We start from the raw sequence: 25,215 nt of genomic DNA on the forward strand, positions 1-25,215 counted from the left end.
ACATACAGCTGGCCAACAGACACATGAAAAGATGCTCAACATCACTGATCATCAGAAATGCAAATGAAAACTACAATGGGATAATGCCTCATACCTGTCAGAATGGCTAAACTCCACAACACAAGAAACAACAGGTGTTGGGGAGGATGTGAAGAAAGGAGAAAGAACCCTTTTGTACAGTTGGTGGGAACACAAATTGGTACAGCCACTTTGGAAAACAGTATTGGAGGCTCCTCAGAAAGTGGAAAATAGAACTACCCTCCAATCCAGCAGTTGCACTACTAAGTATTTATATACCTAAAGAATACAAAAGTACTAATTCAAAGGGATACCTGCACCCTGATGTTTATGGCAGCATTATCTATCATAGCCAAATTATGGAAACAGCCCATATATATCCAGTGGAATATTACTCAGCCATAAAAAGAATGAAATCTTACCATTTGCGATGACACGGATGGGACTAAGTGAAATAAACCAGAGAAAGACAGACACATAATTTCACTCATGTGAAGTTTAAGAAACAAAACAAATGTGCAAAGGAAAAAATGACTAAGAAACGGACTCTTAACCATAGAGAATTGATAGTTACCAGAGGGGAGGTAGATGGGGGGATGGGTGAAGTAGGTGGTGGGGATTAGGAAGGGCCCTTTGTTGTGATGAGCACCAGGTGTTGCATGGAATTGTTGAACCACTGTATTGGACACCGGAAACTATACGCTATAGTTTACACTATATGTTAACTGGAATTTAACTAAAAACTTAAAAAAAATTCTAGTCCCCTGAAGTTATCTTCTTTTTTTAAAGTGGAAAAATTTCAAAACCATTCAAAAGTAGATGAAGAGTGTAAAGAATCCCCACATCACCATCACCAGGTAGTTATCAAATTATGGCCAGTGTTAGTTCATTTATCCTTCCAATGCATTGTATCCTCACTCCCCCATTATTTTGAAGAAAATACCAGACTTGTCTTTTCATCATTATTGAGTATATATCTCTAAAAGATAAGAATTCTTTAAAAAAGAAGTATATGACTATTGTCACACTTTAAAAATAAATTCTAAATCCAAAATCCAGTGTTTAGTCAATGTAAAGTTTCCAATTGTTAAAAATACGAACTTTCCTTTTTAAATATATTTTTAAAAAATCAGGATCCAAACAAGGTCCTCCTGTTGTGGTTGTTTGGTATATCTACTGATAATCTTAGACTGTAAGGTCCCCCCCATGTCTCTTGGTCTTTATCTTCCCCGTCCTTCTTGTAGTTTTATTGGTGAGGAACAGTTTTGTTTGTCCTCTTAGAATTTCTTAATCTGGATTTTGATGCTTGCTTCCCCACAGTGGTTACAATGTTTCTCTGCCCTCTGTATTTATTAATTGGTGATATAGCTAGAGCAGTTCTAATAGAAATATGTGAGCCACACATGTAAAATAAAATTTTTATTAGCCACGTCAAGAAGTTAAACAGGTGAAGTGAAGTTAAGGGGTGTCTGGGTGGCTCAGTCTGTTGAGCATCTGACTCTTGATTTCAGCTCGGGTCATGATCTCACAGTTTGTGAGATCAAGCCCCACATCAGGCTCTGTGCTTACAGTGGGGAGCCTGCTTGGGATTCCCTCTCTCTCTCCTCTCCCCTGCTGCCCTTTACCCCACTCACACACGTGTGTGTGCATGCTTTTTCTTTCTCTTTCTCAAAATAAATAAATAGATAAAAACTTAAAAAAAAAAACAGATGAAGTTAATTTAACGTTTTATTTCATGCATATACCACAAAAACATTATCATTTTAACTATGATAGTACCTTCAGTTTCTCTTTCCTTGTCTTTCACAACCTTGACACTTTCAGTGAACACTGGTCATTTATTTTTTAGAATGTTTCAATTTGGGTTTATGCGATGATGTCTCATGATTTGATTGAGGTTGTGCGGTTTTGACAAGACTACCACAGACATAATGGCTTGTCTTTCTCAGTGGAGAAAGTGTCAGGAGAAAGTATGTCTGGTCTACTTCTTTTATTCTCTCTTCATTTATTAATTGGAATTCCTCTGTAAAGAAGAGTTGCCCCTTCATTTATTTATTTGATTATTTATCAGTATGCATTCACAGATAATTTATTCCATGGGTTACAATGTATTATTATTATTACTTATTTTGTTGCTCGTATTGTTAACAGCTTTGGCCATTGGAAGTCCTGTTTTGAGCACTTTTTATTTTTTATTTTATTTTTTTTAATTTTTTTTAACGTTTTATTTATTTTTGAGACAGGGAGAGGCAGAGCATGAACAGAGGAGGGTCAGAGAGAGGGAGACACAGAATCTGAAACAGGCTCCGGGCTCTGAGCTGTCAGGACGCAGGGCTCGAACTCACGGACCGCGAGATCATGACCTGAGCTGAAGTCGGCCGCTCAACAGACTGAGACACCCAGGCTCCCCACTTTTTATTTTTTTGGTACATGATTTATGTTGTATTTTCCCTACCCTAACCCTGGCTTCTCTCACTTATACAAGAAGACCTGATTCTTTTATTGGAGAATGGAATTTAGATACCTGGATCTGTATGTCCAATTGGTACGGCAGTGGTTGTTCCTTTCAGCAGTCACAACTAGACAGACACACAGGTTAGTTTTTTCCCCATCCTTTTCAGTTGTGGTATTCATTTGAAATGGGTTTATTTATTTTTTGAGTTTATTTATTTTATTTAGAGCAAGTGAGGGGTGGGGGAGAGAGAGAGAGAGAGAAAGAGAAAGAGAGAATCCCAAGTAGGCTCCGTGCTCTCAGCGCAGAGTCTGATGCAGGGCTCGATCCCACAAACCATGAGATCATGACCTGAGCCAAAACCAAGAGTCAGACCCTCAGCCGACTGAGCCACCCAGGCACCACATGGAATAGGTTTATTTGTTAACTCTGTGTATTCTATTTTGGGTCCCACCTCCATGACCATTCTTGTTGATTTTAATTATTTATTATTTTGGGGTATGTGAAACATTACTGTAGTTCAAAGCTGTACAAAAATATATGCACAGGAGTGTTAATTCTTCCTCGTTCCTACAACCCCAAACCCATTTTCTTTTCCTTCCCACCCCTTTCCCACTTAACCTTGTAAGGTAGTTCCTTTAGTTTCTGGTTTATCATTTCTATATTTCTTTTTCACAGAGGAGCAAGTACATGTGCATAATCTTACATTACCTTCTTTCTTACATGATGGGTAGCATACTATAGATATTCTTGTACTTTGTTCACTTAAAGGTATGCCCTTGAAGTTGTTCCATATCAGTTCATAGAGATCACCATTTCTTATAGCTGCCAATACTCCCATTGTATGGATGTACCATAATTTTTTCATTTACTAGCCCATATATAGTCATTTAGGTGTTGCTGATACGTATTTGCAACAACAAACGTTGCTGCAATGAATGACCTTGTACCTATGTCTATTCACATTGTTGGAGGTGTATTGTAGAAGTAGAATCTCTGGGTCAAAAAGTAAGTGTTAGTTTTGTTAGGTATTGCCAAATTCCTTCCAGAAAGGCAATACTAATTCCCATTAGAAATGTAAGAGAAAGTCTGTATCCTCACAGTCCTGTGAACAGACTGTGTTGTCATATGTTTTATATTTTTGCCAGTTTGATAGGTGAAAAATGGTATCTTGGAGTTATTTTAATATGCATTTCTCTGTGAGTGAGTTTGAACATTTTTTCAAATATTTGAGGACCATTTTAATATTTTTGTGTGAAGTATTTTTTTTTCCTTTTTTAAAATGTTTCTTTTTTTCTGCATTTCTTTCTTTACATATTAGAGATATTGGCCCTTTGAGGTATATTTTGCAAATATTTCCTACCAGGCTGTACCTTGTCTTAAGACTGGTTACGGTGTTTTGTGTGTGTGTGTGTGTGTGTGTGTGTGTGTGTGTGTGTGTGTGTGTGTTTTGGTCATGTGGGCTTTTTTTATGTACCCAGGGTTATTTTATTTCCTAAGACCTTTTAGTTATGGTTAGAAAGCCTTTCCCTACACCAGCCTTAAAGAATTCACTTGAAGGGTGCCTGGGTGGCTTGACAGTCAGTTGAGTGTCTGACTCTTGTCATGTCATCATCATCCAGAGTTGTGGGATCGATCCCCATGTGGAACCTGCTTGAGATCCCCCCCACCCCCACCCCACTGCCCCTCTCCCCTACTCACATTCTCTCCCTTTAAAAAAAAAAAAAAAAACAACAGGAATTCATTTAAGTTTTCTTCTAGTACTTTATGGTTTTATTTTTTACATTTAGATCCATAATTCTTTGGGAGTTTATTCTTATGCACGATGAGATATAGATGTAATTTTATGTTTTTTCCTAAATGACTGCCCAGTTTTTCCAACACTATTAATAAGTGACATCCTTTATACCAGCGATTTGACAGGTTACCTTTCTCATATCCTAATTTGCCATTATTTACTTTGAGCTCTATTTCTGGATTTTCCATTTTATTCCACTGGCCTATATGTCTAATCATGCACCAGTACCACACTTTTAATTATAGAAGCCTTGTAGTATGTCTTAATTAATTAAGAGCTCTTTAACTGATAGGGCCAGTTACCCCCTGGGAGTTTTTCTTTTGCAGTGTTTTGGTTTTTTTGTTTGTTTGTTGTTGTTGTTGTTGTTGTTTTAACCTGTTATTACAGTCAAATGAAAACATATTGTATGTGTTCTTATGTCTGGCTTCTTTTGTTCAACATTGAACAACATTGTAAGATTCATCCATATTGGTTTGTATAATTGTAGTTTATTCATTTCATGGCTATATAATACTACATTGAGTGAATGTTGTAAGCCCTTAGCAATTCTGTTCTATTAGGCTGTCTTTATTGATAAGAATTCTTTGTGTATTCTGGATATGAACACTGTGTTGGATATATAGATATTAGCAGGTTATTTTTTATTTTTTGACAACAGATCAAGTTTATTAAACTCTTATGCGTCTGCAATTAATGTTACTTTAAAAACTCAGTTTTACATGAAAATAAATGATGTTGCTCTTTGTTGTGTATGGGAAAAGTCCTAAGTTTACCTAAGTGGCTTGCATTAAAACTGATGTATTTACTCCATTTCTGTTGAACTTTGATCAGTTACTGTTGCCCAGTTCAGTGGTAAGATTTTTAGCCTGGAGATGCCTGATTTTATTAGAAACAGGAGGGAGTGCCCTGATGGAGTGTGCCTAAGGAAGTCTTAGCAGTTGAAACACAGTTTGTCACCTTTTTGCCTTAGACTTTTTGTGACTCGTTTAAAGCAGTTTTAGGGTTTAAGGTGAAGGAAGAAGGCTAATTTTAAAGAAATGTGACCTGTTGAATCTGCTAATTTGGTCTGTTTTTCATTGAGTGCTTTGTTGTGTATCATGTTTTCTCATATATCTTTAGAAACCAAAAAGATTTTTTAAAGTTTTTTTATTTTGAACTAATGTTAGAGAAAAGCTTTAAAAATATTGATTTGCTTATAATCCCTCATCCTATATGTTTTATATAACCATAGAACAGTTATCAAGGATAAGAAATTAATATTGATAAAATAATAAAATAATATTAACCAAACTGCAGACTGTACTCAACTATTGCCAGCTTTTCCTCTTTCTGTTTCAGGATTCCACATTGCATTTAGTTCTTGTTGGTGTCTTGGAATCTGCAACAGACTCTCAGTCTTCCCACTGTGTTTTATGACCTTTATATTTTTTTTTTTAAATTTTTTTTTTTTTTTCAACGTTTTTTATTTATTTTTGGGATAGAGAGAGACAGAGCATGAACGGGGGAGGGGCAGAGAGAGAGGGAGACACAGAATCGGAAACAGGCTCCAGGCTCCGAGCCATCAGCCCAGAGCCTGACGCGGGGCTCGAACTCACGGACCGCGAGATCGTGACCTGGCTGAAGTCGGACGCTTAACCGACTGCGCCACCCAGGCGCCCCAAGACCTTTATATTTTTGAAGAGAATTGATTTATTATTTTGTAGAATGCCCCTCAATTTGCTTTGCCTGATATTTTCTTTTATTAAATTAATTAATTTATTTATTTATTTTAGAGCGCAGGAGCAGGGGACAGGGGCAGAGGAGCAGAGGGAGAGAGTGAATCTCTAGCAAGGCTTCATGCTCAATGCAGAGCCCAACAGGGTTCAATCCCACGACCCTGGGATCATGACCTGAGCTGAAATTAAGAGTTGGACACTCAGCCAACTGAGCTACCTAGGCACCCAATCTTTTTTTTTTTTTTTTTAACCTTTATTCTTCTTATTTTTATTCTTCTTAAGAATGCTCCATACCCAAGGTGGGGCTTGCACTCACAATCTGAGATCAAGAATTGCATACTCTACCGACTGAGCCAGGCAGGCATCCCTGTCTGATATTTTCTTACCATTAGAATGAGATGATGCATTTTTGGCAAAACACTATAAAAATCTTGATGGGTCTTGGTGCATCATATCAAGTGGTTTATAATGTTAGTATGTATTATTGGTGATGTTTACCTTGATCACTAGGTTAGGGTGGTAATTTTCCACTTTGTAAAGTCACTATATATTTTTTTAATTGATAAATATTTTGGAGGAGGTAATTTGAGGCTCTGCTAATCCTGCTGCTTCTCAAACTTTCACCCACTAAATTTAGCATCTATTGGTGGATCTCATCTGCAACAGTTTGTGGGGTTTGGCTGATGGTAATTTTTGTTTCCCTTTTTCCTTCCCCATTTGTTAATTGGAGTTCCGTTGTAAGGAGTGCTGTCTCTTTCTTATTTATTTGATTATATTGGTATAGGCTCAAGGATATCTGTTTTCTTCTATGGGTTAAAATTGAATAGTATCATTATTTACTTGGTTGCTCAAGTTATTCCAGCTTTGGCCATTAGAAGCTCCCTCAGATTGGTTCCTGTGTTCTTTTGACAAACTTTCTTTTTTTTTTTTTTTTTTTTTTTTTTTTTTTGGCAGTCCCTTAATTTCTGGTATCACATGATATTCGAGGTTCATTTTATATTTTCACCCTGAAAGCAACCACTTCTCCAAGGATTCCTGATTTCTTTTATTAGAGAATCCTATTTAGAAATTTAGATCTTCATGATGGTGGCTGTGCTCATTGCAGTGGAGGTTTTTGTTTGGTTGCTTCTAGGCTCTTTCAGCAGCTAGAGCTAGGAAATAGATGTATGTATAGTAATCTGTGCATATGTACGTGACTCTTTCTGTATCTGTGTGTATAGATGTCTAAAACCAAGGGTTTGTCCTGATACTTCAGATTCCAATCTTATTTATAACCTTCCTCCTTTTCTTATTTATAACTTTTTTCTCCCAGCAGTAGAGATCCAGCTTTCATTATCTACAGTGTATTTGCTTCTTGGTTTACTTCTGATATACATACAAAATAGTTTCAAACTTATACCCATACCTCCAGGAGAAAGACTAACTAGGCTACAGAATTTCTATACAATTCTTTTTGTCTTTGGCTTTACAGCATTCAGTCAGGATACTGTTTTAAAACTACAGTTTCTTACTTGTGTTTTCTCCTTGGCTTTCTTCATGTGATCACATTATTCATTTATAATACAGTTAGATTCATACTTGTTATTATTTGTATTCCATTTTGGATAATTTCCCATATCTCCATATCTGTGTTTTAATGTGTGTGTGTTTTGTTTTGTTTTGATATGCAAGGGTGTGTGTATATATATGTATATATTTACGTACATATAGATATATATTTATAGAAAGAATACTGTGGTTCTGAGAGTCAGAGTTACACAAAAAGATACACTTAGAAATATCACTCCATAGTCCTCCCTGCCACTTCAGTCCCTTTCCCCTTTCTACCTGAAAAGAATTCGAAGTCTTTTTATCCATCTTCAGGCCATTAGAAAATGTCTACCTAAAAATAGTTTTATTTTTGATAACTGGAAAGCACTCACAGTTTTCTAGAGTGTCTGTAACTGTCCCAGATGAGAAATTGTCATTTTTAATGTGCATATAATGGTAACTTAGTTAAGTTGATATCCTTTCACATTGATCTTAGGACAGGGCAAAGATTTATTTGTAAACTTATATTTTACAGAGACCTCCAACTTTGATCAACCAAAAAATTCCATTTATACTTTATGTCTTCTAGCTGTTAACGTCTTCTAATCATATCTATCATCATTTGTCCCCTAAGTTGCCAACCAAAGAGTGGACAAAATAAAGTATTTGAAAATTTAACTCTTGTTGAGTATAGTTGGGTGTTAGCTACTAAATTTTCTTCCTTTCTATGGAGACTGTCCTCCAACTGTCATCCAAGTCAACATCTATTGAGAGACTGCACTCTTACTTTGATCATTATTTGAATTCTTAAGCTTAGTAAATTCTTAACTTGTATTTGAGAAGTTTGTTGAATCCCTGAGTGTCTCCAAGATCTCTCTTCATTTGGCTTTAGATTTGTCTTTTTTACTACTTGAAGGACAGTTTTTACTACTTCTTGGACATCTCTATTTTGAGAGTTCACATGACAGCCCTTCAGATTAATCCAAATGCTTATCTTCCCTATTTTTTAACACATACTCTAGTCTTTTTCTTTGTATTTCATTTGTATATCAGTGATCACAGTTGAAATTAAATACTTAATTGATAAGGCCAAAGAGGTCAGGGGTCATCTATCTGTTTTATTCGTTAAAACTTAGGTTGTATTTTTTAAGTTCCTGGCTCAGCCTGATCTCAGTAGATGATCTTGCATTTTATTTTGGGTGGAAAATAACTCAAAACAAAACAAAAACACTTTGGAGAGCAGAATTCAGAAATAATTCAGTGTAGCAGCTCTGTTCACAGGACTCCAGAGAGAGCACCTTCCTTTACTACTTGATTTTCCTAATGGAGGACAGCAAGTTGTCAAGAGTGTTCAGCTGCCTCATTTAAGAGATAGTACTGACTAAACTAGTCTAGGTATATATTTAATATTTAAAGGTCATAGCTTCCATTTTTATATTTTGTTTTGGTGTACTCTCCGAGCAATAAATGATGTTTTGTGTTAGTTCATTGGTTTTCCTCTATCCTCATTGGCTGTTCCTTTGGTCCCCACCCCCCCACCCCCCCCCCCCCCAAAATACGTGTAGTCCACAGGGTCATCTTAGTCCTTGCGTAATTGGATCTTTTCTCTTGGTTTCAACACTACTTTGTTGATTACTTCTAGATCCTTATCTACTCGCGATCTCAGTCTTGATCTTCAGCCCTGTATATTTAGCTTCCTATTGCCTATATCTCTGCTTCAGTATTTCCACAGGCACCTTCCATTTAGGATGTCTAACACTGAATTTATAATCTTTTCTTCTTCCTGCTTTTCCACTCAGCTGTCCATCTAAAGATGCCAGTTGGCCATCTTTAGCTTCTCCCTCTTTACACCTTAACTTTCTAACTGGTCTCCTTACCTCAAATCCATCTTCCACAGCCTTCAGAATGAGTTTGGGCTATGTCATGTGATTATCTGAAATTTCTTAGTGTTTTCCCACTGAGCTTAGAGTCCTTAGCATTATATTACAAGGCCTGTTGTAAAGGAACTTTTGCAACTTCTCTTTTTACCCTTTCCTCATCCACACATCGTACAACTCAGCCATCCCACAGCCAACTTTATGTGCAGCATCAACAACCTTGCTGATGTGATGTTTCTTCTGAAACTTGTCTCCCCAGTTTTTTTTTTCCTGATCATTCTCCAAGCTTGAACTTGAACATTGTTTTCTCAGGGACTCCTATCTCTGATCTTCACAGCAGGCAGAATCTTCATTCTCTTCTACACCATGTATGTAGTGTTATAAACTTTCTCCTTGAGCCCTTTAGAGAGGAAGAGGGACCTATTTTTGGCCTCCACACCACTTGCATATCTGATGAATATTTGTTGAATGAATGAATAAATGAATGGGTTGCTTTTAAAATTACAGCTATAGCAGTAAAATTCAACTGACTATAAATCCTGCTATGTATCTAGATAATGTTAAGGAGTAAGATTTTTCCTTCGTTTGTAGAATAGTTGCCTTATTTATTGTTTTGGATTTGGTTTTCTCCCAGTTATAGGTCCATCTTGTTTTGTCAGTTTTTGTGTCCTCCTGTCTATTCCCCATTTAATCTGTAATCATCCCTAAAGGACAGCAAAACTGCCTAGAATGGGGATCTGAAGTTTTGGCAGGAAGCCCTTTAGAGTTGGTGATCTGAGTAGTGTCTTTGCCAGCTGGATCTTAGAACAAAGAAACCAAACAAACTCTTGGCAAATTCTGAAATGCAGCTTTTCGCTTCTTCAGAAATTGTGATTCTAGTCAGTTGATACCGACTTAGAAATGTACTCATAACTCAGAATCCAGTAGTCACAATTTGCAGTCACTCCTGATGTCTGCAGTACTCCACTAATAATTGAATTTGCGGCAAGTTTGAAATTGGAATTATAATTGGACTACAATTAGAATTATAGTCCAATAGAATTTTGGAGGTAGAAAGAACCTTTTACTTGAGATAATTTCATCCAGTTCTTTAATTTTATAGGTAAGGAAAACTGAGGTCACCTATCCAGTATGGCAGATTTGGGCTCTGATCTCAGTATTTCTCATCTAGTTCATTTTCCGTGTAACAGCATCTTTCCAGGTTACTAGGGAATAATAGTGCTGGTATTGTGCTTAAAGGAGTAACACTTTTTCTTTGGTCTCCTAAAGCCCAGGGAATGAGACTGTAGATTTCTCAGAAGATCCATGTCCAAGTTATGCAGCTTTGCATTGTTTTTAATAATAAACGAGAAGCAACTTTACAATAAGGATGTTGAGTTTAATCATCATGTATTTGTATAGGTAATAGATGAACTTGATAAAACACTACAGAAGGGGTCATAGTGAAAACGTAAGGTACTCTTAGGTATTCTAACAAAAGAAACCTTCTGTCCCCCTTTTTCTAAAGCATCAAAATTCTGTTATTAGTGAACTTTTTTTTTTCTTTTAGTAGCGCTTACAAAAATAGTGTTTAATAGGGGTTCCTGGGTGGCAGAGTGGGTTAAGCATCTGACTCTTGATTTGGGCTCAGTCATGATCCCAGAGTCCTGGGATTGAGCCCTGTGTCAGGCTTCCTGCTAAGTGTGGAGCCTGGTTAATTAAGATTTTCTCTCCCTCTCTCTCTCTGCCCCTTCCCCACTTGTGCATCTGTGTGCACGCGTGCACTCTTTCTCAAAAAAAACCCAACAGCACAAAAGTCGTGTTTATTAGTATAAAAACTGTTTCATATCACTTTTAGCCTTCAATTTTGAGTGATTTACTGTAAGACCCCCCCACGCCCACTTTATTATTATTTTTGAACATAGTAAAGTCAAAAGAATTTTGCAATGGATGCTTGAATCCTGACAAATAAGAGTCTTCCATTATATTTGACTATATTTGCATTATCATAAACCCATTCATTCATCTATCCTCTTCTCTATTCATTGAGAACTCCTTGTAAGGTCTACCTGGTAATGTAAACAAACATGGATAGAATTTGGCTGCTTCTGCCACTGAAGGAAACCAAAGGCTAGAGAGTGGAGAGGAGAGGACATGCTTCGTGATTTAAACTAGGACTACATTTTGTTGTTGTTTTGTGGTTTAAGTGGTAGGATTGGCAAGGCATAATAACTCATTCATATTGTGGATTAAATTGGTTTAATGTGCTGGTCAAGAGCCTGATTAATCACCTTTTTTAAATGTCTCAATCTCTATTGCATACGTCTCCCTTGTGATAAATCAAGCTAATAAGGCTATGTTTGGCTTTAACAGAGAATGAGCGATTACTACCCTTTTTTGGGAAGCCATTGAGTTAGTTGAGATGTGTACTTTTCTAATCCGTCCAAAGAAATATTCATTTTGATTGGAATGCCAGACAGTTGTAGTATTTTTAGTTTTTCCCTTATCTGAACAAAATTAATTTCTCTTACTGAAGTTTTCTTCAGGCTTGTACATTAAGACCTTACCAACAGATCCCTTACCAACAGTTGAATAACTACTTTTTATAATTAACAATAAAACAAAATAATTTCCTTAAATATTACTTGGTTTCCTAAAACAAAGTTAATAAATATATTTGAAGTTTCCAAAGGGATTTGGTGAATGTGGTTTAAAATACACTGGCAGTTTATTCTGATTGGGAATAAAGAAAGGAAAGCAAAAAGATACAATACCTAATGAAAAATGTTCTTCCTAATCCCTTCACTTTGAAGATGATCAGTGTTAACACTTTGTGTCTTTTCAGCCTCCTTTACTACTTACGTTTAAAATTAGAATAACAATATATGTTGTTTCATAACCTGCTTTTCCCTCCTTAACATTAAATGAATTCCTTGTTTGATTAATACTCTTTTGGAAAATGGAAAACTTGTGGTGATTAAAATCATATGGAGGTTGATAAGCTGCTTCATACCAAAGAATATGTTATCAAGGTACTTGTCTGTTGTCAGATCACTTTCCCTTTGCATTGATATGAAAGGGATTGAAAAGGCAGTTGAAGCAATGCTGCTGGTTAAAGTGGATTGAGAGTAGATGAGTTTAGAGCCATGCAAGCAGTTCTCATTTTTAATAAGTCAGCTAAGATTGGACAAACTGGCAATTATTGCAGATATTTTTATCATGTATATTTCAGTAGGACTCTCGATGTTTAGCAGAATTACTCCTATCATCGTTACTTCACATTGATGGAGGAATTTTTTTAAATACATTAAATCCTGGTCAGTTTTTGTGAAAAAACAAAACAGCTTTGTTTCTAGCAGAGTTTCATTAAAGGGAGGTTTTGCTGCATTTGATTGGAAGATTGAAACAAAACTCTGGTAAGGTTGGTAGTTCTTATCTATGGGAGTGAACAGAGAGATCCTTTCTCCCTCTTTTTTCATCTGGCAGGGAAGTTAATCTAGTTGCTTTGAATTTAGGGAAACAGGCTTTCCTTATAGGGATTCATTTTCTAAAGTGGCATTAATCTTCGATTAAAGATGTTGTGGGAAAGGAGAAATGGGTCCATGGTACCTTGATGGGCATATTCTCACGATGCTAAATGACAGCAGTGTGATAAAAGACGGATCTCACTTGTGAAATCAGCATTTCTAACAGTGGGTAACCTGTGATGTTCTGAGAATGTCATGCTCAGCATTCTCCCCTTCTACCCAGCTTTTTGTTAATTCTGGAAAGGACTTTGTTAAAAAAAAAAAAGTTTGTAAATATAATATATTTTTAGTAACCCCAGTTCCATAAAATGGTAACATTAAAAGAGACTGAATTATTTAAGCCTCTAAGAGCAATTAACCCAATTTCTAAGAAATTTTTTTTCAATTCTTTAGTGCTAATGCCTTGAATAGTAACTTATTTCCCGCTTTACTAAGAGGTTCTTGACAGGAGGTGAGCCTGAGCTACACTGTGGTTTGAGTAGTACCTGGATTGAAGGTGTGTTGGTTTAATTTAATGGTGATTCTTGGGGGTACTTTGTAGTTAATTTGTTTTTTTGTTTTGTGTGACCACGATACATATACTAGAAAAAACTTTTTTTTTTTCTTTTTACTTAAGGGTTATAACCAGAGCTTGAAAAGATAATTCTGTAGCAAAACTGAAACTAGGTGGTGCAGTAGTGTTTAACTATGTGATATTAAAGCAACCAATGTCCAAACATATCTAATGGTCTTATCTAGTTTCCGGTAACATGTATATTTATACTTACTGAGTTAAAAAGTATTTGACTTTTCCTTCCTTTGCACAGTTACACTGCGCAATGCTTTTTAATGTTTTATGTGTCATCAGATATTTAAAATAGTACTATTCCAACTTTTATTCTTTTCTATCTGATGTTAAGTATAAAGTTACTACAGAATTAGCTTGAATGCCAGTTTGAGCTGACATGAAATGAATGTAGAGCAGCATCTGTCCAAATTAAGTTAAAAACAAAGGAAGTTCCTGTGTGTAGTTTCCTGTCTCTTACAACAAAAACAAAAAGCAAACAAAAGCCTTCCATAATTATTAAACTCTTTTCAGAATATCTAATATTAACAGCATGAATTTTGGTATTTCAGTGTGCAAATTGTTTGCTGGATTATCTCACTCACTTTATTAAAGACATTTTCTTAACAGAGAAATGATTTGTTTTTCTTTTCCTTTCTCAGAACACAGCAATGGAGGAAACAGCTATATGGGAACAACACACAGTGACGCTTCACAGGGTAAGTTTTCTGTTGCAGTAAATACTCTGTGTATAACTCAGGATACTGGCAGCTTTGGAAAACAATAGAGGAAAGCCAGATGTCAGGAAGTCAGAAGAAAGGGGAAAAAACTTTTCTATATTCCTTTGTTTAAAATTAGAGTTGCAATAAATTCTTTATTAAGGTTAGAGGTGAACATGATTACTTTTTCATATATCCTTTTGGTGATTATTTGTATATTTGGTTTATTTTATTCCTGACTTGAGAAAGTAAGTGATTTATTTTTAAAAATTTGAATCATCAGATAGAACACATTGCATGTTGATATAAACTGTAAACTCCTTCAGACTTTCTGAATATATGTGCAGGTATTATAGGGTTAAAATCAAACCAGATTGTGTGAGTAATAAAACCTTAAAAGATATTTTTGATTTGAAACATGTAGATCCAAGCTATTGTTTAAGCAGTTGCAGATGGACAGAGAGCAAATAGCAGTAAGCTGGGTAAGATTAAGAGCTTTGGGGGCCCCTGGGTGGCTCAGTCAGTTGAGTATCTTTGATTTTGGTCATGATCCCAGGGTCATGGGATTGAGCTCCACATCAGGCTCTACGTTGAGCATGGAACCTCCTTGGGATTCTCTTTCTCCCTCCTCCCTTGCACTGGTGCATGTGCACTCTCTCTTTCCCAAATTAAAAAAACCAAGGGGGGCACCTGGGTGGCCCAGTCCATTGAGCATCTGACTCTAGGTTTCGGCTCAGGTCATGATTTCAAGGTTTCTTGAGTTTGAGCCCCCTGTCGGGCTCTGTGCTGCCAGCATGAAGCCTGTTTGGGATTCTCTCTCTCTCTCTCTCTCTCTCTCTCTCTCTCTCTCTCTCTCTTTCTTTCTCCCTCTCTCTCCCTCCCTCCCCCCCCCCCCCCCCCGTTTCTCTCCCTCTTCCTTCCTCCCTCTCTGCCCTTCCCCCACTTGGGCTGTCTGTGTCTCAAAATAAATAAACTTAAAAAAAGAAAATGAAAAAGAGCTTTGTGTCTGAATGAGACTGCTCTGAATTTGAATCCTAGTTCCTTCCTCTTTTCTTTTAGAAAGGAGTAAGTGATCTAATAACCCCCTGCTGGAGCCTGGGTTTTCATAGGTTTAAAATGGGGCTAATGGGACCTATTTATGCTTACCATGAAGGAAGTGCCTTCCATAATTCTCCCCAGTCCTGCTTTGAAAAGAGCTAACTCTTCAGAATGAATAGAAAGAGATTAGAGAATATTTAAATACTTCACACTACTGTTTCTACCAGCTGTATCCATTACTAGGAAAATAGAAAGGGGTATGTAAATTAAGTTCCTGAACTCTGCCCCTGATTATCTTGTATATGTTTGAATCTGAACATAATAGATAATGGGTAAATTAATTATTAAAAAACAGTGATTTCAGATAAGATATGGTTGGCTTTTTTTTTTATGTCTCCCTAAGTGGTAGAAGAAATCATTTAAGTAACAATAACCTTAACTTTTAATTGTTAAGGTTGAAATATGGCCACTCTGTTTGAAATGTGCTATTAGGTAGCATTTTTAAGTCAGATTAAACATGTTATAAAATAACTTCATACCTTATAAGTGTTTGGTTGTGATATAATTTTGTATTATGTGTTTTATTTTATCACATTACATTTTCTTAACACCTTTATTGCTTTTATTGGTATAATTTGCATATAGTAAAATTTATCCTCTGTGTACAGTTCTCTGTTTGATAAATTCGTATAGTCATGTAAGCACCAGCACAACCAAAATACGGAACTGTCCCATCACCTGAAACTTTTCTCTTGTACCCATTTGTCATCAACTTTGTTCCCCTCCCCCGGCACTTGGTAGCCACTGGTGTGTTTTTTTTCCATATAGTCATGTAAATGATTTCATACAATATATAGTCTTCTAAGACTAGCTTCTTATACTCTCAGCATTTACTTCTTATACTCTAAGCCTAATGCATTTGTGATTTCTCCATGACGTTGCTTTTATCAGTAGTTTCTCTTGTTGCCATTATTTTTAGTTCCTTATTGCTTGAGTATTATTCCATTGTATGGATGTAGAATTATTTGGATATTTTGCAGTTTTTTGTGGTTATAATTCTCTATAGTGTACAGGTTTTTGTATGAACATAACTTTTCATTTCTCTTGGGTAAATATTTAGGAATGGGCTTGCTCTGAGTCTTATCGTAAGTGAACATTTACGAGAAACCACCAAATGGTCTGTACCATTTTGCATCTCCATTGGCTGTGTATAAGAGTTCTGTTGCTTTTGTATCCTTGTCAACACTTGATATTATCAGGGTTTTTTTGCCCCCCTAACTTTAGCCATTCTAATAGTTGTGTAGTGTGTTTGTCATTGTGGTTTTAGTTTGCATTTCTCTAAAGACTAAGGACATTAAAGTCTGTATGCTTGTCATCCATATATCTTCTTTGGTAAAATATATTTAAATCCTTTGCCCACTTTTAATAGGGTTGTTTGTTTTCTTAATATTGAGGTATTATGGGGGTTTTTGTTTGTTTTTGTATTGGTTGCAGTAAAATACACATAAAATTACCATCCATTCAAGTTCTTTGCCCATTTTTTAATTCGGTTATTTGTTTTTAGTTGTTGAGTTTTAGGAATTCTTTATATGTTCTGAATATTATTAGCTCCTTAGCAGATATATGACTTGTAAATATTTTTTCTCATTCCAGGAATTGCCTTTCCCTCTGTTGATTGTGTCCTTTGGTGCACTGAGGTTGTTACTGAGTTTTGAGAGTTATTTATATATTCAAGGTACAAGTTATTTATCAGATATTGTTTTGCACATATTTTTCCCAGTCTACAACTTGCTTTTTTCCTTCTCTTAATAGTGTGTTTTGCAGAGCATAAGTTTTAAATTTTGATAAAAGTCCAGTTTGTTAGTTTTTACTTTTATCAATCATGCTTTTGAGATGTTTTTGCTAAGCCCAGGGTCACAGGATTTTTTCTGGATGTTTTGAGTTAAATTTTGTGTGTGTTATCACATGTGGGCAGAGGATTTTTTTTTTTTTTTTTAATATGGATGTCCACAAACTTTTGGGCAGTTGTTTATGAAAACATTTTCCTTTCTTCATGAAATGCTTTCTACCTTTGTCAAAAATAGGTCTTTCCCTAGTCTGTTCTGTAGATCCTGTGTGCCTATCCCATCTGCCAGTCACTTCTGCATTTGTTATTATAGATTTATATTAGGTGTAGGAATCAGGTAGTGTGAATCCTCCAAATTTATTTTTTTTAATTGTTTTGACTATTTTAGTTCTCTTTCTTTTCTACACAAATTTTAGAGTAAGTTTGTCAAATAAAAAAATCTGAGATTTTTATTACATTATAGATTAATTCAGGGAGAACTGACAATACTGAGTCTTCCAAACTTTGAACATGATGTATTTTTCCATTCTTTTATTTTCTTATTACTGTTTTATAGTGTTCAGCATGCAGATCTTACACACATTTTGCTAGGTTTTTAGTTAAGTACATTTCATGTTTCCTGAATCTATTGTACATGGTATTTTTTTCATTTAAATTTTTGATTGTTCATATGTAGAAATACTATTGATTTTTTTTTTTTTTAATAAATGAACTTACAACTTTTCTTCTATGTAGTCATGGCATCTGTGAATAGAGGCAGTTTTATTTCTTCCTTTTGATCTGATCTGTATGCAGTTTCTTTTTCTTGCCTTATTGCACCAGCTAGGATTTCCAAGATATTATGGTGAGCAGACCTCCTTGCCTTATTCCTAATTTTAGATTAAAATATTCTGTCTTTCACCATTAAGTATGATGTTAACTGTCAGGTTATTGTATATGCTGTTTATGAGGTTAAGGTCAGCAAAGAGCTAAACACAGGGCTAGAACTCACGAATCGTGAGATCACGACCTGAGTCAAAGTCAGACGCTTAACCAAGTGAGCTACCAAGGTGCCCCGCCAGTACTTTGTTTTTACAAGTAGTGCCTGAGGTTAGGAAATGAGTATTCTTACTAGTTTGTTGGTATAATCATTGCCTTGCTTTTTGAATACTGAACAGTTTTGCATTCCCAAGATAAATTCTATTTGGTTGTGATTTCTTTTCCATCTTATATATTAATAGGTTGATTTGCTAGACTTTTCTCTCATATTGTTTTTCTCTAGTTTTAGTATCAGGGAAAGCTACTAGCCTCAAAACCAGCTGTTGGAAAGTATTTCTTCCTATTGTGTTTTCTGGTAGAGTTCTTGTACAGTTGATGTTATTTCTTACTTAAATGCTTGATAGAATTTAGAATTCACCAGTGTAGCCATCTGCTCCAGGAGGGATTTTTGTGTTGTGTGTGTGTGTGTGTGTGTGTGTGTGTGTGTTTGTTTTTGGGGGGGGAAGGCTTTTAACTTTAAATTCAGTTTCTTTAATTTTATATAGGATTATTCAAGTTACATATCTCTTTATTAGTTTTTTGGGTAACTTTGGTAATTTGTATGTTTCAAAGTATTTGTCCCTTTCATCTAAGTTGTCAAATTTATGGATATAAAATGGTTAATATTCCCTTATTCTAATGTTGTAGGATCTGTAATAATGTCCCTTTTTTCATTCTGATATTGGTAATTTATGTCTTTTATTTCCTGGTCAATCTAGCTAGAGATTGAACAATCTTATTGATCTTTTAAAAAACCAGATTTTGTTTTCATCAATACTTTTTATTTTTTGTTTCCTTGATTTCTGCTCTTATTTTAATATTTCCTTTCTTTTGCTTACATTGGGTTTAAATTGCTGTTCCTTATATAATTTCTTTAGGTAGAAGCTAGATCACTCAAAACCGTAGAGATAATTTGGCATTATCACATGTTTGTTTTTTCCTCATACCTTTTAAGTGTAAATAAAAGAAGACACAGATCAGCTAAATTTGTTTCTCCTTTCTGCTGCTTTGCTTGGTTTTGTTAGGTTTTCAGATGTGGGGGAATGCTAAGTGATTTTACTACAGATCTGTATTTCATTAGCTCAGGTAAAGTAGGAAAAGATCTCGAATATTGAGAAAACAGAATCCAATTTTCTAAATGTGTTAGAAGTATCATACCAACTCGTGGTAGGTGTAATAATCAGGCAAGTCTGAGTTTTCTATTTAGAAGATGAGTGTGGTTCTGTTCTGTAGATGACCTCTTCTCATACTTCAGTTTTCTTTTGCTATGAGAAAGGTACCAGCCCAGGCGCCTGGATAGCTCATTCAGTTGAGCATCCAACTTCGGCTCAGGTCATGATCTCACAGCTTGTGAGTTCAAGCTACCCATGTCAGCTGTGCTGACAGCTCAGAGCCTGGAGCCCACTTCTGCTTCTATGTCTCCCTCTCTCTCTGCCCCTAACCCACTCGCATTCTGTCTCTGTCTCTCTCCAAAATAAATAAATATTAAAAGAAAAAGAAAGAAAGGTACCAGCCCAGAAAAATGTCATCAGAAGATACATAGAGATGAGTTTGTAATTAATAATTCTTTGGTTTTAAACATGTTCACTGTTATGCTGGGAACATAGACCTGTGTTGCTTCTGGGCCTCATCACAGAGACTGTGACAGAATGGAAGTCTTCAAAGACCATCCCTCTAGGAATTGTTTTTTTATTGTTTTTCAGGAATTGTTTTTTGAAGGTTTTTAAAATTAGCCCTGTCAGTACAAATTGAGACATATATGCCAAAGCATAATTCAGTTGACTTCATTCTCTGAGGCCACAGAACAGTACTTTCAAATCTGACAGTCTTTTGGTGTTCTGAGTTGATCCAGAGTAAGATTTAGACTATTTTAGAGCATTATCAGCACAATGTATTTTGAAGTGCTGGATGATAAGTAAACATTTTACATGTTGTAGACCATAAATTTGTCACAGCTACTCAACTCTACAGTTGTATTGCAGAAGCAACCACAGACAGTAGGTAAACAAGTGGGTCTGGTTATATTTCAGTAAAACTTTATTTACTTATTATTTCGGCCTGGAGGCTATAGTTTGCTGATAACTGACTTAGAGCAGTGGCTCTCCAGGTTTATTATAAAGAGAAGTCAACTTGGTCATCCCCCAGTGAACAGAGGTTCTGATTCATTTGGTTTGGAATGGGGCCCCTAATACGCGTTTTTAAAATGTTCCAGTTTGAAATGGAGGACGATGGCCTCTGGCGTCATATTTTTTTTTTAGTGGTTTTTTTTTTTTCATTAATGTTTGTTTATTTTTGAGAGTGGCGGGGAGTGACAGCGAGAGAGAGGGACAGGATCTGAAGCAAGCTCTCTGATAACAGAGAGCCTGATGTGGGGCTTAAACTCATGAACCTTGAGATCATGACCTGATCCAACATCAGACACTTAACCGACTGAGCCACCCAGGCAGTCCTGGCATTGCATTTTTAAGAAGCATTGACAGAAGAAGGAGAAAGTCATTCTCCTTGAGGTGAGCTCATGGGTTTTTGGCAATTGTGGTGTGTAAAGAAGATAATTTGAGGCTGTATGCTTTCGGCAATAACTTGTAGTATAGATACCGAGTATTGCCAAATACGGTCAAATCATATTCTTTGACATCTGACAGTCAGTGATAAGAAAGGTGGAATTAACTTCTTTTGAAAGAATAAAATTACTGTGGACTAAAACTTAAAGTTTTCTCCTATTTATTGTCAAGAATAATATATGATATGCTTCCATATTGTCTCATCTGTTTGTGTTCTCAGAGGAAACTTTCTTCACCTTAGAATGCTAGAAACCACTGAAATCCTATTTAATATTCAAGGCTAAGTGATTTTTTGGTATTTCTCTCTATTGTAAGCGTAGAGAACAAAAACAGGCAGAACTCCTTGCCTCATGGATTCTGGTCTCCCCATTGAGCCTCAGTGACAGATGAATATATTCCTTTGGTTGTTGTCTAGCCCTTCTCCTACTGCATTATAATTTTCTCAAGGGTAGGAAATCTTAATCAATTTCCTATCCCTTTGGTGCTTGGTACTTGGTTATGCCCAATAAAACTTAATTCCCTAGAAGGCCAGCCTGTTCAATAAAGTCACTCTTAGGGAAAGTCTGTATAGCAGCATTGTCCAGTAGCAATACAATGCAAATGCAGACCACATCTGTAGTTTAAAACTTTTTAGTCTTCACATTAAAAAATGTAAAATAGAGGTGAAGTTAAAATATTTTAAACACATTGAGTTAAATAAGATTATAAAATTTTGTTTAAAATGTCATTTTCTATATGTACTCAATATTCAAAACTTGGTAAACTTTTCTCATTCTGACTCTTACACAACCAATGTACATTTTGCAATTTCAGCACAATTTCAGGTAAGACTAACCATGTTTTAAGTGCTCACTCATGATGTGTCTAATGGCTGTCATTGGGAAGTGCAGGTCTGTAGCTTGAGATGCTAATGGCATTCAGAGGGTCCTGTGTTCTACCCCTCTTGCCACCGTGACCCACCTACACTTTCTTTAGCTTCAGATGTTCTCTCTTAGAAAATGCATATGTATTTTTATGATCCTTTGAACAATTAAGCAAATTCTTATTTAGGAATTTAAAGGAATGAGTTGGTCATCTTTTTTTATTTTCTTAAAAAGCATTATTTAAAGATTATCTGAGTATTTGTATATTAAAGAATTAAGGGTAAAAGTTGAAAGAAAGGAACCTAGTTAGGAGATATTCTAAGGGTGAGCAGTCAAATGTGTCAGCTAGTGAGGTGACTGAATAAGAAGTAAATTTGGAACAAGGTGCCAAGACAGTACGGTGGGGGGAAGTATAGTCTTTCTAATACATGCTACACTGATACATGCTACACTATGGATAAATGTTGAAAACATTATACTAAGTGAAGGAAGCCAGTCAAAGGACCATATATTGTATAATTCCATTTATAAGAAATGGTCAGAACAGGTAAATAGAACATAGACTAGTGGTTGCTTAGGGTTGGGGACATAGAGGGATGATGGCTATAAAGAGGTAAGGAATTTCTTTTTAGGGTGATGAAAATGTTGCCAAATTAATTGTGATGGTTGTACACCTCTGACTACATAAAAACATTGAATTGTACATTTTAAAGGGTGAATTTTATGTTATGTGACTTATATCTCATTTAACTTGTCCCAAGTTGAGCAGGTGGCAGGGGGAGGGGGAGAAATCCTTCATATCTGGTAAGTAGCACCAAATTGGTATAAGATGGGTATAAAGTAAGCATTTACACTGATGTAAACATGTAAACTAAGGTAGGCTTGTATTAGCTGATTGAAGGCCATTGTTTACCTTGGTAGAGTGCATTGTAAGTGTTTTGAACTCTTCATTTTAATGTTCTGTGAAGAAGGTGTTCATAGGAACACAAAGTAAACTGAGTGTCAGATAGGTCTTGTGAAATGCTGCATAAAAGCTATAACTTGAGCCCAGGTCATTGGACTTAGCATGTAATGCTTTTTCCATTTATATGTCAAATTAATTTTAAATTTTAAAAATGTGTATGGAATATAATTTCTGAAATTCAGAACTCCTATAATTCTATCACATAAGCTACCTATACATGCAATAAATAAAAAGAAGTAAGTTTGGTAAGGAAGCAGCCCAAGTTTGGGTCTTGTTGTTTTTTGGTGTTTTTGTTTGTTTTTTGGTGTTTTTTTAAGAGTAGAACATAGGTGGCGAGGTCCAGTTTTGTGGAGAAAATGACAGTTTTGGAGAAGAGCAGTTGGAGGTGTCCTGTAAGAAGCTGGGAGTAAGAAAATAGAATAGGAATTACAAATGGAAGCTACAGATTGAGAATCAGAATTGTTAGAGAGTGTGAAAATAAATGGGGACACATACACACACAATTTGAGTAGCCAGGGGACTGTTTAAGGACACAAAGATAAAAAGGAACCAACCTAACAGTCAAGATAATTTAAGCAACATTCTGAGAACTACCAAGGTAGGTAGAAAACTGCTTTAAGGGTCTTTTTTGATCTCTCTTTTTTAAAGCTTAATTAATTAATTAATTAATTTATTGAGATCGAGAAAGAGATAGAGAACATGAGCAGCGGGGGAGGGAGAGAGGGAGACAGACAGAATCCCAAGCAGGCTCCATGCTGTCAGTGTGGAGCCCTGACATGGGTATTGATCTCATGAATGGTGAGATCATGACCTGAGCTGAAATCAAGAATCGGACACTTAACTAGCTGAGCCATCCAGGCACCTCAGCACTAACTAATTTTGAACAGGCCTTTAAAACCTCATAGAATCAAAGTGTATCAGAGTTAATAGAATCCTAATCTCTTTTAAGTGAGGGAACTCAAGTCCACAGAGGTCCTACATAAAGTCATAATCTGAAAGTAGTAGAGGCACACATAGGACCCCCGACCTTCTGCCTTCGTTTGTAAAAAGGAAGTTGAATCAAATGATTGCTGACAATCTATTTGGTTTTAAAATTCTGTGATCCCAATGTCCATTGGGAAAACAATTAGAATAGGTTTCATAGAATTTTTTTTGTTATTAAATTTATTTATTTTTGAAAGACCGAGTGGGGGAGGGGCAGAGAGAGGAAGGCACAGAATCCAAAGCAGGCTCTAGGCTCTGAGCTGTTAGTGCAGGGCTTGATGCGGGACTTGAACTCATGAACTTTAAGATCTTGACCTGAGCTGAAGTTAGATGCTTAACCAGCTGAGCCACCCAGGCGTCCCAGGTGTCATAGAATGTTGAGGATTGATTGGAAGAACAAGTGGAGAAGAGTTAAACTGTAATTGGCAAAAAAAGTTAGGAAAGATTAAGTTAGCTGATTGTAAAAATGTGGCATGGAAAGCCAGGAGAAAAAATAGACAGTAACAAGGGAAATCTGTAACTAGAGAACTGGGCATCTTTAAAGAGAACAGAGAAGAAGGGCGCCTGGGTGGCTCAGTCAGTTAAGCATCCAATTTCAGCTCGAGTCATGATCTCATGGCTTGTGAGTGAGTTCAAGCCCCGCATCAGGCTCTGTGCTGACAGCTCAGAGCCTGGAACCTGTTTCAGATTCTGTGTCTCCCTCTCTCTCTGCCACTACCCCATTCTCGCTCTGGCTCTCTCTCCCTCAAGAATAAATAAACATTAAAAAAGTTTTTTTAAAGAGTACAGAGAAGAATGTTTGGAAAAGAGATTATCCAGATGTTTCTGCAGCTAAGTCAACTTTTAGGAACTACTCCTCCCCTCACCTCCCTTTTTTTTAAGGAATCAAAAAATGCTTTAACACACATGACTGGGCAAACCTTTTCTGTAAAGAGTCAGATAGTAAATTATTTCAGCGTTGTGGGCCATAGATAGGATCCCTGTTGCAACTACTCAAGGCAAAAGCAGTCATAATGATATATAAAGGAATGGGCATGGTTAATGTTCAGTAAAACTGGACAAGAAACTGAACAGATTTCAGGCCTCTTATCATAAATTCAGTTTCCCTACCAGGCAAAGATAGAAACATTTAAGCTGTTGCTGCTCATGGGTGCTTATGGTCTCAAAAGGATAAAATATGGTGAAAGTACAATTCTTTGATTCTCTTCCATCCAAAAGCTATAACTGTATATGTGTGTGCACAAATACATGAGATTGTATGTATTCTCTTTAATCCCTTCCCTCACCACCATAATAAAAAACATTATCTGGACATTTTCTCATGTAAGCGTGTAAAAGTCAGCTATCTTTGGGCACACCTACAAAGTGTTTATTGTAAAAATACAAGAGAAAAAAATGGACTAATTTGGTTTCTTTTGAAAATCCCTTGGGAAGGCAACCATGTTAGTCATTTAGTAAGTCCAGTACAGAGCATATGATTGTGAAGAATAATAATCATTCTGCCACTGGCAATTTTGATTACTGAACACAATGATAAAAATTTTTACACATGCTATCCTTATTCTTCTCCCCATTTAAAAAAAAGATTTTTACTATATGTAGCTCATATAGCTATTACATACTTTAATCCTTTCATCCCTTAATCCTCATTTAATCTTAGAAGTAAGTATATATTTAATGCTTCTCACCAGTGCTCTCTATGTGTCTCTTATTTTGATTGTCAGAAAGTCATTTTCTATTAGATTCTTAAGGAAGATCATGAAAACGGTATTCTCTCTTTTTG

The 25,215-nt window shown here is 36.0% G+C and overlaps 1 protein-coding gene across 7 annotated transcripts in view; it reads left to right on the forward strand.

The window, feature by feature from the left end:
* TJP1 (tight junction protein 1) overlaps positions 1–25,215 on the forward strand; it is a 245,780-nt gene that overhangs the window by 151,518 nt on the left and 69,047 nt on the right. For all 7 annotated transcript variants that reach the window (XM_060617846.3, XM_060617843.3, XM_060617844.3 and 4 more), the window contains one exon: positions 14,103–14,159. In XM_060617846.3, the coding sequence (XP_060473829.1) occupies positions 14,103–14,159 (57 nt within the window). The remainder of the gene's footprint in view (positions 1–14,102; positions 14,160–25,215) is intronic.

Source organism: Panthera onca, chromosome B3 (assembly GCF_046562875.1).
Source record: "Panthera onca isolate mPanOnc1 chromosome B3, mPanOnc1 haplotype 2, whole genome shotgun sequence".
Classification (NCBI taxonomy): domain Eukaryota; kingdom Metazoa; phylum Chordata; class Mammalia; order Carnivora; family Felidae; genus Panthera; species Panthera onca.